Source organism: Chlamydomonas reinhardtii, chromosome 10 (assembly GCF_000002595.2).
Source record: "Chlamydomonas reinhardtii strain CC-503 cw92 mt+ chromosome 10, whole genome shotgun sequence".
In the NCBI taxonomy this organism is placed as follows: Eukaryota; Viridiplantae; Chlorophyta; class Chlorophyceae; order Chlamydomonadales; family Chlamydomonadaceae; genus Chlamydomonas; species Chlamydomonas reinhardtii.
Window position 1 is genome coordinate 633,032 of NC_057013.1, and position 16,728 is coordinate 649,759.

Sequence of the window (16,728 nt, forward strand, 5' to 3'; positions counted from 1 at the left end):
CGAGTGAGGCGGGCGGGAAACTCCTGAGGCGGGAAAGTATCTGCCCCTTCCACTGGTCCAAAGCGTCACCGCGTTGGCTGCAACCATCTCCGTGTCGACTCAAACACTGACGCAGTGGTTCCCGAGTCCTCTCGCGAGTGACAAGGCCAACAAGGCCAACATGTGAACCTGAATCGCGCCGTCCTCCTCGACCACATCCCTCCAGGAGTCCCTGCCATAGCCGCTTCTCTGCTGCTGTGGGGTTTTCTGAAGAGTTCACCTCTGGTGACACGGTGCTAATTCCTGCTCCAATGCCAACAGGTGGGATGCATCGTGAAGGCGTGCCTCCGATGCGGCGTGCGGTGATATGTGGCAAAGCGCGAGGAGATGGGCTTGGGCTTCTAAGCTTGCCGTTGGAGAGTCCACGTGGACTCGTGCAAACAGACAGTAGCGGGGCGGGGGGGCAGGCGAGACCCTGCGAGACGAGGGGGTCACGCGGGACATTCTTTGGCACGGCCGGCATGACAGTTGCGAGGCGAGGGGAAGCCAATGTAAGAAAAAGGAGGAACGGGTGAGTTAGTCTCTGGTTCATTAAACAATTACGTCTTGCCTCAGCCCACACGACCTAAGAACTCTGCACGAGAAGCATGAGCGGAGAGGAAACAAAGTAGGTCCACGCAAGCAAGTGTTTCGTATATGTACATCATGTTAGGTAGCTTACGAAGTGAAGCTACAAGTTTGCTGTGAAAACCTGTTGCCGGTTGTCGGCATTCGGCGGCGCGAACGACCCGCTTCGTTCCCAAAGTGCGACGAATCTTGGGCCGCACAGTCACTTCGGTTGATGCCCGTACATTCCCACAGGGCTGAGGCGGGTGCAGCGGCAGCGGCCCCGGAAGCTGACGCTCCAAAGGCCGCTGACCCCACCGCCATCCCGGAGGGGTACAAGGTGCTGCAGGAGGGGCAGGCAAAGATCCTGCACAAGGGAAACGAGGTCTTCTACAATGAGGCCCAGGTGGGGGAGCGCATTCAGCGTGCTGGATTGCGCGCTGGCAGCGTAGGCGCCTGCGCCTGTGAGGCGGACCATGGCGGACTGGGGCGGATCGTGTCCGCGCTGCAAGCGGTTGCGGGGTCGCGTGAAATCGAGGGGCGACTCTGCCATACCGCTGCGGCGCACGCGGCTGGGCGAGCCTGGCTGTGCTAACAGCTAGCATCTCTGCTGTGTGCGACACAACGCCACGACTGGTGCCCGCTTGCAAACCCACTTCCAAATGCACCAGCAGCAACACCAACGCGAACAACGCCGTGCATTGCCTGCAGGTGACCAACCGCGACCTGTCGGTGGCGGTGCTGCGCCTGTACTGCAAGAAGCGGGAGGCGGAGATCGCGGCGGGCGTGCTGAAGCGGGGCAAGGTGCGGGCAGCGGGGCTGTGGGGCCTGTGGGGCGGTGGGGGCTGTGGGGCTTGGACAAGGCCGCCGAGGGCTGGCGGAGTGGCGGGGGTCGGCCAGGGAGGTGCGTGACTGCCCGGGGCCAGTCGGAGGCGGTCGGCTCGGGCTGTGTGAGCGGACTTGGCTGTGTGTGGAATGGGCGCCAGCGGCTCCGCACGTGTGCTGCCCGCCTTGCACAAGCCACGTGGCTCCGTGGCGAGCCTTGTGAGCGGCGCCTTGCATCCATATGCCTATATGTGTGTGTTAAAGAGCAAAAGGAAACATTGCGCCCATATGCCTGTGTGCACGTGCTTCCCCGCCTGCAGAAAGGCGGCGGCGGTGGCGACAAGGGGCCACGGCTGTTGGAGGGACTGGCTGCCACGGGGCTGAGGTCCATCCGGTATGCCAACGAGGTGAGCGGCGTGCCGCGGTGTGCCGAGTGCCGGGAGGCGAGGGAAGCGCGACAAGGGGAACGCGTGCTGTGTGCGTGTGCGTTGGATGGGTTCAGGTGTGTTCACCTGCTTTACCATCTTCAAGGAAAGCAAGGATGGGGGCAGGGGGTGGGGCGGGGTGATGCCTGAGGTGGCTGGGGGAAGGCGTATGTGCAAGGACGGCTGCAGCCGCGGAGGGGGCATGGGCACCAGCAACCAGGCTGTACGTCAGCACCTCTACCCAAGCGCCCGCCATAGACGCAACAGCCCCCTCCCCCGGCGTGTACCCTCATCCCACCACAAACCCCACCGCCACAACCATCACCACCCCAACGCCTCAGCCCCCTCCCATAAGGATTTTCGCTTGCAACTGTGGTCCGCTACTTTGGCTGGTATTTATACACACACACACACACACCCCACACACACACACCACCCCACATCACACACACACCCACACACAGGTTCCTGACCTGGGCCGCATTGACGCCAACGACATGGACGCGGGCGCGGTGGAGGCCATGAAGCGCAACGTGGCGCTAAACGGCGGCGCGGCGGCGGCAAAGATACGCGTGCTGTGCAGCGACGCGCGCCTCACCATGCTGCAGGCGCCGGGGGTGAGACGGCGGGGAGAGGGGGGGTTGTAAATACCAGCCCAAACTAAACCCAAACCAACGAAAACTGGAGTGCAGGCAGAGGCGTTAGTTGCGAGCGATAATACTTATGGGTTGTGGCCCGAGGCGTCGCGGAGCAGCAGGGCGAGCGGCGCCGGCGATAAATGTCGCCGCCCGGGGGAAGGAGAGCGGGAGGGAGAGGGAGAGGGAGGGAGGAGCTGGGAGGGGCGGGACTGGGATGGGCGGTGGGGATGGGAGGCAGGCAGGGGTCCACGCACCCTGACATGCTTATGCACCCTGCACGCATGCATGACCCCTGTGTCTGACCAACGCACACGCCCACACACCCGCACCCACACCCACACCCACACCCACACCCACACGCCCACACCCCAGGCTTACGACGTGGTGGACCTGGACCCGTACGGCACGCCCGCGCCGCTGCTGGACAGCGCGCTGCAGTGCGTGGCGGACGGCGGGCTGCTGTGCTGCACAGCCACAGACATGGCCAACCTGTGCGGCAACAACAGGTGAGGGGGGCGGGAAACAGGGGTGTACGGACGCCTCCCACCCAGCGCCTTTTCTTCTCCACCTGACTTCCCGCCTGACCTTTCTGCTCTGCTCCCCCATCCTGCTCTCCCGCCTCCCTCCTGACCTTCCTCCTCCTCTCCCTCCTCCTCCTCCCTCCTCCCTCCTGACCTCCCTCCTCCTCTCCCTGCTCCTCCCTCCTCCTCACCCTCGTGACCTCCCTCCTCGCCTCCCTCCTCCTCCTTTCCCCCCTAAACAAACCCCCATGCAGCACCAACTGCTGGTCCAACTACGGCGCCTACCCCGTGCACCGGCCCTACTGCCACGAGGCCGCGCTGCGCATCCTGCTGGCCTGCATCGAGACACACGCCGCCAGGTGCGGGGCGTGTGTGTTTGTGTGCGAGGGGTGGGGAGAGGGGGAGAGAGGGGGCCGGGGCGGGGCGGTGTGGAGGCGCTGCTGTGCGCTGCGGTGTGGATGCGCATTGGAATGAGGGGGACATTGTCTTGAGGGAGGGCGGCGCTATGAAATCGACGTATCAGAGGGCTGGCAATGTTGCATTGTGTTGCTCAGTAGTACTGGAGTTGCTGCTTACAACCCATGAGACTTGAGGCGCACACCAAGAAGCCCCGCAACCACACACACAGGTACCGGCGCCGCATCGTGCCGCTGCTGTCTCTGTCCGTGGACTTCTACGTGCGCGTGTTCGTGCGCGTGTACACCAGCCCCAACGAGGTCAAGGACTCGCCCAGCCGCCTCGCATACCTGTGGCAGAGCTCCGGGTGCGATTCCTTCTTCCTGCAGGTGTGTGTGTTACGGGCGCGTGTGTTGCGGGCGCATGTGTTTGCACGTGTGTCGGCGCGTGTACGGCGGCTTGGGTTTGTATATGGCCGGCGTGGTGACCCAGCGCTACAAGTGGAAGTGGTTGCTCGGGGCTGTCTGCGGCTGTCAACGGCCTACATGCATTACAAACCGTAGCTCCCGCATGCCCGTCCGCTCTCTGCATTGCCGTCATGCACCCAACACCCCGCAACCAACCCCACAACCAGCCCCCAAACACTGCAAAACTCAACCCACCCGTCACAACCACCCATCACAACCACCTCACAACCACCCCACAGCCGGTGGGCCAGAAGCGCATCCACAACGGCTCCAACAAGTACCTGCCGGGCGCGGGGCCCGCGGTGCCCGACATGCGCTGCCCCGAGACCGGCAGCGGCTACATCATGGGCGGCCCCATCTGGGCCGGCCCCATCCACGACTTCGACTTCGCGGGGGGTGAGCAGGGCACAAAGGGGGTGGCGCGGGACAGGGAGAGGGGGAGGGGTAGGGAGAGGGAGGAGATTGGGTCTTGCAGTGTTGGGTTGTGGGCTTGCGCGGCAATGCGCTGGTCTCCTTGTCCCTTGCTTTGACCACTACGCTGCGGGTGTTGCGCCACCCATACAACGCTGCGCCGTTTTCACATCACCATGGTAGGTATCCCCCCTTTACTCTAATCACGCCTTTTCCCCATGGACGGCTACCCCCTCCCCCCTCCCCCTTCCCCTGCAGAGCTGCTGGCGGAGTTTGAGCGCGAGGGCACCGCCAAGTACGCCGCGGTGAGGAGCACGCAGGGGCGGCGGGGCGGACACGTGCTTGCGTCCGTGTACGCCGCCGGCTTGGGGCACTGCTGGGGCCGCCTGTCCCTGCCCAGTGCCCACCCAGTGTCTGCTTCCCGCAAGCCACCTCACGGCCTCGCGCATTTGACTGACCTCCGCCGCCGCCGCCGCCTTCATCCCCTCCTCCGCCCGCTCGCGCTCCCTGCCCCCCCTGCCCCCGCCAGGCCACCAAGATCAAGGGCTACCTGCTGAGTGTGGTATCGGAGCTGCCGGATGCGCCGCTGTACTACAACCTGCACGACATATGCAAGATGGTGCGTGATGGTGGGGGTAGTTCATTCCAGAACCCAAACCAAGCCAACCGAGTGGTCCCAAACCCGCCAGCCCCACCCAGAGCGTGGAGGGGGTGTGGCCGCGGGTGGGGGCGTGGGCCGGGTGACATAGATCGGGGACGTGTAGATTGGGTACAGCCGTATAGGGGGCAGTAACGTTTTCCAATTGCAAGTCTGTATCAAAGCCGCGCGAGGGGGTGGGCTGCAATCCATGCAGGAGCTTTGGGCACGATGGAGGAACCTGCAATTGTTGCCACATCAGCAACTCCATTCCCGGTGTTTCAGCTAACCTACCCCTTCCTGCCCTGCCCCCACGCCCTGCCCCCCTCCTTCACTCCCGCTCGTAGGTGCGCATCACGCCGCCCAAGAGCGACGTGTTCCGGTCCGCGCTGGTCAACGCAGGCTTCCGCGTGTCGGGCAGCCACGCCTGCCCCCTGGCCGTCAAGACCGACGCGCCGCCGCACGTGGTGTGGGACATCCTGAGGTGCTGGGTCAAGAAGAACGGTGAGCGGACTGTGAGAGCGGGGCGGGGTGGCGGGGCGGCGGGGGAAGATACGAGTAGCGTGGGGGTCTGAAAGAGCGGAGGCGCTGCATCCGCTTTACAGATTGCATGGCATTGCGGTTCACATGGTAGGGCGTGTCATCTCGTGCCCACGCTGCTGCTGGTGGTGTTGGTGTCGCGCCCGCGTGTGTGCTCACGTGTTGTGCTGTTGTGCTTTTGTGCTGTGCGGTGTGGCCGTGCCTCTCAGGCGTGTCGGCGGCGGCGGTGAAGGACCCCGAGTCGTACTCGGCCAAACTGCTGGCCAAGGAGGTGAGGCGGGCCGTGGGAGGGCGGAAGGGCAGGAGAGCGTAGCATGTGTATTGACAACTGCAGCGCAGGCACTGCGTGGAGCCAGCACTCCATGGTCAGTCAACGTGTGACACTGGTGCTTGATAGGCAAGGGAAGGCATCGGCATCGCGTGTGCAGCGCGTGTTGCGTGTGCAGTCCCCACCGCAGCCCACGGCCCCACCTACTCACCCAGCACGTGCCCCTAGCACCCAAGATCCCTAGTTTGGCTTGATTTAGTTAAGTTTGGGCTGGTATTTACAACCCCCACCTCACCCCACACAGCCGGTGCTGGAGGCCTCCTTCACGGTGGTGGCCTCGGCTGTGGCGCGCCACAAGACCGACAAGGCGCCGCGCTTCGTGCAGAACCCCGCGTACTGGGGGCCCAAGGCGCGACACGGCAGGTGCGGCGTCGGCAGGCAGGCAGGAGGGGGGCTGCAAACACGAGGGCGGGGCCCGGGCGGAGAGGGGAAGCGCGCCAGCAGCCGTGCGCTCTCGCACTCCTGATTTCTACCGCGGAATGCGGCTCACTGTGTGTCACTGCACTCGGTCCTGAACCCGCTCTTCTGCGCGTTGCCCCTATGTGTGCTCTGTGTTAAAGAGCACAAGGAAAACATTGCGCATTGTGTGTGTGCCCTCAGGCCCGACCAGACGCGGCCGCAGCCAGACGGCGAAGGCGCAGGGCCCAGCGGCAGTGGCAGCGGCAAGGGGCAGGGCGGGAAAAAAGGCAAGGGCCGCGGCGGCAAGGGCGGCAAGGGCGGCGAGGAGGCGGCGGCGGAGGGGCAGCCGAAGCAGGAGGACGCTGGGCAGAAGCGGGCGGAGGAGGAGGCGGGCACGGCAGGCAAGGAGGAGGCGGGCGCTGCAGGCGAGGAGGAGGCCGAGCGGGAAGCCAAGCGGCAGAAGGCATGAGGGCTATGGGATGGCTATGGGAGGGAGGGGTGTTGGAAATAGAGGACGGGTTGTAGATGGGTAGGTAGGACGAACCAACGAACTACACACATAGACAGCATGACAATCGGATGGCGCCGCATAGCTGACTGTACTTCTGACTATTGACTCGGCAAGAGATGTGATAGAGCTCTTGCTCTGCCATAGCCACAGAGATGAATCGGGATGAAGGCCCGGGTGGTGCCGCGGGCTGACAGAAGGCGGCAGCTTGCGGGTGTAGCTGAGTTGCCCGTGCTAAAAGTACCGACTGGCTTACAGAGCATGTTGGCATGTGCGGGTTGGTGCTGAAGGAGGAGTTGGGGCCTGCGTGGGAGGTGCCAAACCCGTGACGCGGGATGATGGGCTGTGCCAGATCATTGAATGGCGCGCCGATCCGTAAACCTTCAACATTTACGGCAAGCTAACGTTGATAATATTTGAGTCAGGCTGCAGTCACAAGGTCTTGAAGCCAGACGATCCCAACATTTTTCAGTCCTTTTAGGAGAGTAGGCACAATGGATCGGCCGAGTGGCTTAGCTGACCACTCGGCCACAGGTGCAAATGCACACGTGAAGTGCTATTCGTGCTCACGCGTTTCTAGCGTTGCGACCGGGGCTTCCGAGCATGCTCGGTGCCCGTTGTGCGAGAGCGACTTCGTGGAGTTTGTGGATGTAGGTTGACCGCAAAAGACGCTTTGAGGCGTATAGCGACTGCAACTGCCCGGCTGGGCGAGACCCTAGAATTTGGCACGATGCTCAAGTCGCGCACTGGCAAACTCGTTTACTCACGATATCAGAGGCGCTTTCGGTCCGCTGATTGGTCAGGAGCGGGCTCCGGGCTGGCAAGGGACTGGTCTGCTGGCCACCCTTCTAAACCCTTCGGGGGCTCCTAGAAGGTCCTAGGCGCGTCCAGAGCCGCCAGGGTTCCTGACCACCCACCCGCCGCCTCGCTCTGCACCCACACAGGCCCCGGCCCCGGCTCCGGCCCACGCCGCTGCCGGACCCTCCATCCCACGCGGCCTTGGCGCTGGCGCCGCAGGCGCCTCCCAGCCCACCACCGGCGCCGGCGGCGCAGCCGGCGCCGCTGCTCTCAGCCACGGCCACGGCGCCCGCATTGAGTTTCGCGCCACGTTCGACGCCGCGGGGCTGCCGGGCGCGGCGACGGCGGGCTCGGGGGGCACGGGCAACTCGCGGCCGCTGTCCCTGGTGGACGCGGTGAGCCGCTTCGCGCCCTTGCGGCTGCCCAACGGCCAGCAGGCGTTTGTGCTGCAGGTGCAAGACGGGGCGCTCATGTCGCCCTTCACCATGGAGCTGCCGTTCGGGTGAGGCAGGGGGCGGAGGGGGAGGGGGAGGGGGAGGGGGAGGGGGAGGGGGGCAGGTGAAGGAGCGGCGGGTTTGAGATCTGAGGGCGCTGGTGTACGGGCGGCCACCCTTTGCACAACATCCGGCCCTCGTCCTGTCACCGCCTAGCCACCTAGCCTACCAAGGACTACCCGCTAACAAGCAGCGCCTAACACCCCTGCTCGCCCCATATCCATGCTCACCCCGCAGCCTGGGTCCCGGCGCCGGCATGGGCATGGGCGGCATGGGCTTGGGCGGTCTGGGTCGCGGCCTGGGCGGCCGCCCCGCTCCCGGCGGCGGCGGCGGCGGCGGCGGCTTCGCCCTGAACGCCGCGGACTGGGTGGTGGGCGAGGACCTGGACGCGGTGGTGAGCCGGCTGCTGGACGCCTACGTGCCGCCGCGCAGCAGCGCCACACAGGTGCGGTGGTGTGGTGGAGGGGAGACTGGTGAATGTGTCGGGGGGGGGGCCATCATGATGATGATGAGGAGGAGGAGGAGGAGGAGGAGGAGGAGGAGGAGGATCGTTAGGATGCAGGAGGAAGGAGGATGGAAGAGTCAGTACGGCACGTGCAAGAGTGCCTACGCGTACGACATGACAGCCTGGCTCTTCCCACCACACCACAGGAGACCATAGACGCGCTGCCCCGCCTGCGTGTGCGGCCGGGCCCGCTCTCGCCCAACCCCGACGCCGGCATCGCGGCGGCGGCAGCAGCCGCGGACGCGGCCGCCGCCACGGCCGCGGCCGCAGGCCGCGCCAGCGGCAGCGAGGAACGGCAGGAGGCCATCGCAGCGGCGGTGGCCGCGGCAGCCGCTGCCGACGCCGAAGGCGGCGGCGCCGCCGAACGCGCCAGTGGCGCCGCCGAAGCCGCCGGCGCCTACGCGAGCTGCCAGCCTGGCGAGCTGTGCACTGTGTGTCACGACCCGTTCGAGGCGAACAGCCAGGTGGTGGAGCTGCCCTGCCGCCACTGCTTCCACCAGGACTGCATCGTGCCCTGGCTGCAGCAGGTGCGGTCGGCTGGGAGGGTGCCTAGGCGGGTGGGTGGTTGGGTGGGTGAATGGGTGGGTGAATGGGTGGGTGGGTGGGTGGGGTGGTCGGGACCAAGAGGCGGAGAGCTGGGGAGGATGCTTGATGAGCCTTTGGCGAAGGCACAGGAGGTACTGAGGCAGGGACACGCTGCAGAGAATAGCGGTTGCCTGGAAGGCAGCGCGACCTGCTTCTGGAAACCTCATCTCTTCATGTCGTCCGCGATGTCTTCTTGTGCCCTGCAGCAAAGCTCCTGCCCAGTGTGTCGGACCAAGCTCAAGCAGCGGCGCAGCGCGGTGCCCAGCCATCACGCCCAGCCGCACCACCCGCAGGCCTCTGGCCCCGAGGCCGCGCCGCAGGGCGCGCCCGCCGCCACCGCGACAGGGGCCGCACACGGCGCTGGCGGCCGCGGTGCGCCAGCCGCAGCGGCGCCGGCCGGGCCACGTGGCATGGGACTGGGCGGCGGCTTGGGACCGATGGGCGCCGCCGACGTGTCTCTCATGTCCTTCCTGATGCCTCAGCCCGCGCCGCGGCCGTTGCTGACGCCCGAGCAGCAGCGCGCGGCGGAGGCGGCACTGGAGTCGCTGCGCACGCGCTTCGCGCCGCTGACGTTGGGCCCGGTCATTGGCGCGGGCCGCCCGGCACCACCACCGGCATCCGGACCGGCGTCGGCTGCCTCGCGCGGAGGAGGCGGAGCTGGCGCGGGTGGCGCGGCAAGCACGTGGAGGCCGCCGCTTCGCGGCGGCTTCTTCAACCGGCCTGCGCCTGCGACAACGGCAGCGGCGGGGTCATCCACGTCGCCGGCGGCGTCAGGAGCAGGCGCGGGCGCGGGCTCTGGCGGTAATTCCGGCGGCGCTGGCACAGCACGCTCCGCGTTGCGTGGCGGGTTCTTCAACCGGGGTCGCGCCTCTGCCGGCGGTGCCGGCGCAAGTGCAGCGGCCGGCTCCTCCGCCACGGCGCCGTCCTCCTCTGCAGCCCAGCCGCCGCAGGCGCAGCGTGCGGTCAGGCCGGGTGGTGGCGCCGGCGCGGGCGTCAGCCGCGGCTTGGTTGCGTCATCCACCGTGGCCATTCCCTTGGAGGCCATGATGGCTGGGATGATGCGGCCGGGCGTGGCGGCGGCGGAGGGTGAGGGGCCGGACGTGATGTCTCGAATGATGTGGGCCACGGCGCTGACGGCGACGTTGGAGGCGGAGGAGGCGGCGGCAGCCGCCGCCGCTGGCCGGCAGCAGCAGCAGCAGCAGCAGCGGCGCCCGGACAGCGACGAAGATCACGAGGTCGACGAGGAGGACGAGGACGAAGCGGAGGACGAGGCGGAGGAGGAGTATGACCGGGAGCCGGAGCGGCAGGCCGCCGCCGCCGCTGGTGGTGGCGCCGCCGCCGGCCTGTCTGGTCGCGTCACGATCCGGCTGCCGCGGGGCTTGGACGGGGCGGCGGCGGCGGCGGTGGCGGGCGGCGACCTGGAGGCCATGTGTGAGCTGCTGGAGGCGGGGGAGCTGCAGGCGTGGGAGCGGCGGGTGGCGGCGGCGGACGCGGCGGGCGAGCCGCGGCCCAGCGAGGAGCGGCTGCGGGAGCTGCGGCGGCGCACGCTGGCGGTGGGTGGCGCTTGGGGTGGCGCGTTTTGGGGGCGTGAGGGTGGCGAGGGAGGTCGTGATGGTGGGACTTACAACGCCTGGCATGATGACGGCCGCGGATTCGAGGTCTGTGTGTACAGTAGCTGCGCCGCAAACATGCATCGCTTTTCCTCTACTTGATTTCGGGGCCATTCCGGTGCGCCATTTCAATTCACCGTTGTCTTCTGACTCCTGCCTGGAACCCCTCTGACCCGCTTCGCAGGGCTGTGAGCTGTCGGTCCGGCACTTGTCGCAGCTTGCGCCGCAGCCCGCCGCCACCGTCGTGTCCATCATGCGAGACGTAGCCACCGCCGCCGACGCCTGGCTGGCCGGCGCTCTGGCGGTGCTGCGCCGCCCGCCCGCGGAGCTGGCGGCAGCGGTGGCTGCGCGGCGGCGGCGCGTGGCGGCGGCGCGGCACGGCGCTGGCCGGGAGTTGGGTTCCAGGACGCAGGGCGTGGCGGCGGCGGCCACGGGCGCTGGGACGGGCACGGCAGCCGCTGCTGCGGCGGCGCCTGTGGAGCGAAAGGATAGGGGCACGGTGGCAGCGGCGGAGGAACCCGAGGCGGCGGGGGCGGCGTCGACGGGTCGTGGGACGAAGAATGCGGAGGCTGGTGGCGGTGACGGCAAGGGCTCGTCAGGCAGCGGTGAAGCGGGCGGCGAGGAGGCGAGGTGCGAGGGGCCGTCGCGGCAGGTGGTGCGGCGCAGTCAGGGCGAGGACGCGGCGTCGCTGGCCAATGTGGGCCTGGCGGAGGCCGAGGCGGCACCGGCGGCGGTGGGCCAGACCGCAGGCAGCAAGGCTGCCGGTGGCCGCCGCGTGCGCGTGACGGCGGCACCGCGCCACGGCGGCGGTGGCGGCGCCCGCGCCGCTGGTGCGTCGAAGCGCCCGGCAAACACAGCAGCAGCGGCGGTGGCCACGGGGCAAGCGGCACACGGCAATGCCGACACCAGTCGGCGCAATGGCGGTGGCGGTGGTCTCAACCCGGTGTCGTTGGTGGTGGGTGGCGCGGGTGCGGGGCTGCGGCTGCTGGGCGGCTTGGCGTCGGGGCTGCTGCGGCGCGGCAGCGGCGGCGGCAGGGCCGCAAGCGCTGGCGGAGCGGCGGCGGCGGCAGGCGATGCCGGAGTGGGGGCGGGGGCGCCGACCACCCAGTAAGCGGTGCCAAGGTGGTGGTGATGTTGGATTGTTGGTGGAGTGCTGGTGCCGGTGGAGTGGTGAGGGTCGTGGTGGTGCAGTACGCCAATGCGGGTCGGGTCGAATGTTGCATGCCGCCGCCGTCTGGCCCCTGACGCGCGCTTTGGGCAACATTGAAGCGTTGGGAGTGAAACGCAGGCCCTCCGGCCAAATGCAAGTATGAATACTGAGCGACTTAGCTGCGCCTTGCTTGGTGTGATAGGACTCAGCTCCGAAGTCATGCCCTTTCGGAACATGTATTTTTAGAATGGCCAGTCTGGCCATGTACTGATGGCACAACAGTGCCACGCAGCACACACTTACGGCAGCCCTTTCCTGCATTCCATGCGCATCAACAAGAAGCGACAGCAAAATCCCTTGCATATGGTAGACCTGCTTATTTCGCGTCGCGCACACGACACACTCACTGCTGGAAACTACTCGTCAGCGGCAATACAGTTCGGTACAATGCTATCACCGGATCCGCATCATACATGGCCACCATCCGAAGCACGCTGCATACATGCAACTGCTGACACCGGTATCTTAGGCGGCACGCCACGCCAGGTCCACTACCGCCTGCATGTGGCCACGGCAATGCTAACAACCGAATGGATCGAAGCCACCCGCGCCTGCGCTCGGGCCCTCCTGCTTCGACACATCCCGTTCTTGTGCGCCATCTCCCTTCACCGCTTTCTCCTCCATTGCCACACCTTCCTCCCCCTCCTGCCCCTCCCCCTCCTCCCCCTGATTCTCCGCCTCCTCCGCCTCCGCCCCCGCCTCCAGCTGCTGCTGCAGCTGCTGCAGCCCCTGCCGCGCCGCCAGCCACGTCAGCACGTGCGCGCGCCGCCCGCCCGCCCACGACTGCTCGTACGTGCGCGCCGCCGCCCACTGCTCGGCGCCCACCGCGGCACCGCCCTCCTCCGGCACACAGCCCACCAGCCACCGCAGGCTCATGAGCGGGTGCCTGCGCCGCAGCGCCATGCAAGTGCAGAGGTGGCGGCGCGAGCAAGGTGCGGTTCAAATGTGAAGATGCAAAAGGCTACCATACGACACTGTGCCCGAGCTCCCCCCCCCCGCCAGCCACAGCCCCAAACACTGTACCGTATAGGCACCATGGAAAGCCACGGTGCTGGTCAAGAAGACCCTGCGCGCAATCCTCCTTTCTGCCCTTCCTTTCTAACTCAATCAATACGCCCTTCATGGACGGCAACCTCCTCCCCCTACCAGCCAGCTCACCGGCAGCGGACTGAGGCCGTGAAGGTCTTGGGGCCCGCGCGCCACGGCACACGCAGGCGCCGCAACAGCCGCAGGGTGGCCACGTCGCCGGCCGCCAGCGGTTGAGCGTACGCCCGCTTGAGTGGCGGCTGCGGGGCGTGCAGGAAAGAGCATTGGGGCCAACAGAACTCAAACACACGCTCCAGGATTGTGCGTGAAACACCATGTACGGTAAACGCATGTGCGTCTCTTGGCACTTTATGTAAAGCAATGCTAAATACTGTAGCCTGGCAAGCCGGCATGGACGCACATCGGCATGTGCAAGGGAGGCATGGCAGAGGCGCACGAGGCACGCACACGCCACGCAGAAGCCACCACTCACCATGCGTGCTCTGCCCCGCGCCACCACCCACTCCAGCACTGCGGCGCACCCCGCCTCCGCCGCCGCAACCACCTCCTCACCCGCCACCACGCCGCAGCCCTTGGCGCCACCGCCACCACCACCAGCAGCAGCACCAGCAGCACCGCGAGCAGCATCGCTGGGCCCGCCGCGGCCGCTGCATCTGCTGCTGGTGCCGCTACCGGCGGCGGCGGCGCCGCCCTCCCGCGCGCTGCCGTGCGCTACCAGCCACTCCAGAAGCGGCAGCGTACCGGCCGCCCCCGCGGGGCTTCGCAGCGCGTGCCGGAACACGTCCGCTGCCAACACACCGCCGCGATCATACAGCCAGTCCAACAGCTCAAGCAAGGCCGTAATGCCCATAGCGCTGCTGCTAGTGGCGCCGCCGCCGCCGTTGCTGGTGCTGCTGCCGCCAGGCCCGGCACCACCGGTGCTGCCGCGCCCCGCGCTCCGCCGGGCGCTCTCGCTCTCCATGTGCGAGCGCACATATCCCGCCACAGCGCGCAGCATGCAATGCGCACGCACCACTTCGGGCAGCCTCTCCAGCTCGCCCGCCTCCACGTCCACCGCCGCTGCCGACCCGGTCCAAGCCTCAAGCCCGGTCCCCTTATCGGACCTGCCCGCCAGCCGCTGCAGGGTGTTACGGCGCCGCACGACCCACTCGGTCACCGGCAGCGAGCCGGCCTCCACCGCCGCCAAGGCCAGTTTGCACAGGAACAGCCGGTCCTGCAGGGCGCCGCTACAGCCGACGGTGTCGAGCAGCTGTAGCGCCGCCAGCCGGCCCCAGCGGGCCGCACAGCCTGCTACAGCCCGTTCCAACTCCGCCAGCGCCGCCAGCGCTGCCTTGGAGCCTGGCGGTGGCGGCGGCTCGCCGGCTCCGCCGGCGGCGCTGCCGCCGGCGGCTCCGCCGCCGCCAGCGCGACCCAGGTAGTCGAGTGCGCCGCGCGCCGCTGTTGCATCGGCCACGGCGGCCCACCCCGCCGCCGCCGTCGGGCCGCCGCGCTGGACTCCGCTGCCGGCACCTGACATGAGCAAGGCGTGCCAGAGCGTGCGCGATGCCAGACGCGGCTTAGTTTGCCAAGACATTTCTTTGCACATACGGTATAAAGACCCGCTACTTGTAAAAAGCGTACAATAGCGCCCATGCAACGGCAACAACATGAACACGAGTATAGTTGCTTGTTGAACACCATATCCTCACCGGCCGTCGCCGCCGCCGCACCCATCAGCCACTCCAGGGTGCACAGGTTCCCCTGCCGCGTCGCCTCCGACGCCGCACCCATCAGCCACGACGCGTCGCGCAGCGGCAGGAAGCCGCAGCCCTGCGCCGCCATCCACTCCAGCCGCTGCAGAGCGTCACCGTCGTCCGGCAGCGCCGCCACGCGCTCAAAGGCCTCGCCGTCGGCCCGACCCACGCCCGCCGCCAGCAGCCATGCGGCTTTGTCGCGCCAGTCGGGCGTGTGGCTGGACACAGCTGACGTCAGCAGCGCGCGGGCGTAGTACGGCGGCAGGTCACGCGGCGGGCCGGGGCGCCCCACGGGGGGCGGGAAAGGCCGCGCCACGGCGGCGGCGGCCGGTGTGCTGCCGCTGCGCATGATGTAGGGGAGCAGGGCCGCCGCTTCGGCCGTGAGGCTCAGCGACGCGTTGGCGACGGTGGTGACGGCAATGGCGCCGCCGGCCGCCATGCCGGCAGCGATGCCAGCGGCGGCGCCGCGGCGGCGGCTGCGCAGTGCGGCGACGCCGGCTGGGTTGGCGGCCTCCGCCGCCGCTTCCAGGCTCTCCAGGGCCTCGTCCATGTACGACCGCAGCAGCTCGGCCCAGCGGGCACACTGCTCCGCCTCCGTCTCGCCGGCATACCGCGGCCCCAAAAGCATCTCCGTCATCTCCTCTATCGACGGCGCCATCACTGCCGCCCGCCAGCTGCCGTACAGCCGCTGCAGCGCCGCGCAGTCGCACGACCGCGCCGCCGCCTCCAGCACCGTGCCATACTCGTCATCCGTACGGTCAAGCGCCGTGAACGGTCGTAAAGAAAATAATTGATCCAGTAGGTCCAGATGGGCGCCGTACGCCGCCTCCCGCGCCGCCATGACGCTCCAGCCGGGCACGGTGAGGCGGTCCAGCGCCGCCAACGCGCCGTGCTGTATGAGCCAGCCACATGCGGCCTCGTGGCCGGCGCCGGCGGCCGCGGACAGCACTGTTTCGGAGCTGGGGCAGCCGCCGTCGTGCAGCCACTGGTGGAGGGAGAGAGGGAGAGAGGGAGAGGGGAGAGAGGGAAGGGGGAGAGGGGTAAGGCAGATGTTTCGCGCGCTGTGCATGGGGTCAATGGCGCTGCGTGGGCGAGCACAGTGACGTGTAAGGACATACCGTAGGGACGCCAGGCGCCCGGAGCCTGATATGAGAAACGGCTTGCAAACGCATTGCACTAACGCACCTGCAGCACGTGCACGTGGCCGTTGCGGCTCGCCTCTGCCGCCACCTCCCAGCCCCAGGCGCAGCCGCGCTCGTTGCGTAGCCAGTGGCACACGTCGATGTGGCCGGCCCCCGCCGCGGCGGACAGCGCCTGAGGCAGCGGCTCGCAGCCCGCTGCCTCAACTGCAGTGCAAGGCAAGGTAGAGACAGTCAAGGACAAGGGAGCGAAGGTCAACACCACAGTCGTCACCCCGGTAAGGCAAATGCTGCGAAACTCTGTAACTGTGGTCTAACCTATGTATTTCAGGTTCTCCAGCATGCCGGAGCTGGCGGTGAGGGAAACTAGCATCTGTCGCTGCTGGAGCGACAGCTGCCGAAGAATGTCTTGCGTCCATTTTGATTTATATATTACATATGGGACCGACTGCGAGCACCGCACTGCGATGTGCCGCTTGAAGAGCGCCCATGTCGCCTGGTTGACTCCACGCAGTCCCGTGGCAACATGGTTCGGCGGTAAGAAAGAAGCGACACGTTCAATGAGCTCGGGCTGCAAGCGCTGCCAAGGGACGTTGCCAGGAGCGTCCATGCTGGTGACCCGGTCAAAAACAGACGCGTATTGCTTGAAGGGCGTCACTATGTCACAAACCGTACGTTGGAGGTTTGACGAGCTGGATTGTAAGCTGGTGTGCAAGGGTCTTGGCGAGGGGTCTGCATGCAGGCCGACACGCAGGGGGGGGGGGGGTAGCGGAGGGAACCTGGGGAAGGACCCCAACCGCATGCATGCTCGCGCCTGAGCCTTCCGCGTGAGCGTGATGCCTGACTTAGAAGTCCATGGCCCGTGTCCGTTACAGTTCGACCCTTCAGTGGATGCTCTCGCATTAACAGGTGACCGTGGACTGATGA

The 16,728-nt window shown here is 67.2% G+C and overlaps 3 protein-coding genes across 3 annotated transcripts; 2 read left to right on the plus strand and 1 right to left on the minus strand.

Moving 5' to 3' along the window:
• The first annotated feature begins 570 nt into the window (after nucleotides 1-570).
• On the plus strand, nucleotides 571-7,092 carry CHLRE_10g422000v5 (uncharacterized protein). Its single transcript, XM_043066490.1, has 15 exons — nucleotides 571-646; nucleotides 841-991; nucleotides 1,297-1,389; nucleotides 1,731-1,817; nucleotides 2,300-2,452; nucleotides 2,846-2,979; nucleotides 3,249-3,353; nucleotides 3,623-3,779; nucleotides 4,097-4,253; nucleotides 4,527-4,573; nucleotides 4,798-4,887; nucleotides 5,253-5,409; nucleotides 5,655-5,716; nucleotides 6,018-6,136; nucleotides 6,374-7,092. Exons 1-15 carry the CDS (start codon nucleotides 627-629, stop codon nucleotides 6,639-6,641), a joined length of 1,800 nt encoding a protein of 599 aa, XP_042919887.1. The 5' UTR covers nucleotides 571-626; the 3' UTR covers nucleotides 6,642-7,092.
• A 48-nt stretch (nucleotides 7,093-7,140) lies between these two features.
• CHLRE_10g422050v5 (uncharacterized protein) lies at nucleotides 7,141-12,062 on the plus strand. Its single transcript, XM_043066491.1, has 6 exons — nucleotides 7,141-7,330; nucleotides 7,625-7,980; nucleotides 8,210-8,417; nucleotides 8,624-9,004; nucleotides 9,269-10,615; nucleotides 10,857-12,062. The coding sequence occupies exons 1-6, from the start codon at nucleotides 7,175-7,177 to the stop codon at nucleotides 11,781-11,783; spliced, it is 3,375 nt and encodes a 1,124-aa protein (XP_042919888.1). The 5' UTR covers nucleotides 7,141-7,174; the 3' UTR covers nucleotides 11,784-12,062.
• A 2-nt stretch (nucleotides 12,063-12,064) lies between these two features.
• Nucleotides 12,065-16,490, minus strand: CHLRE_10g422100v5 (uncharacterized protein). Its single transcript, XM_043066492.1, has 6 exons — nucleotides 16,120-16,490; nucleotides 15,848-16,008; nucleotides 14,618-15,647; nucleotides 13,402-14,438; nucleotides 13,041-13,168; nucleotides 12,065-12,768 (listed from the first exon to the last, which is right to left on the minus strand). The coding sequence occupies exons 1-6, from the start codon at nucleotides 16,172-16,174 to the stop codon at nucleotides 12,402-12,404; spliced, it is 2,778 nt and encodes a 925-aa protein (XP_042919889.1). The 5' UTR covers nucleotides 16,175-16,490; the 3' UTR covers nucleotides 12,065-12,401.
• Between the last annotated feature and the right edge of the window lie 238 nt (nucleotides 16,491-16,728).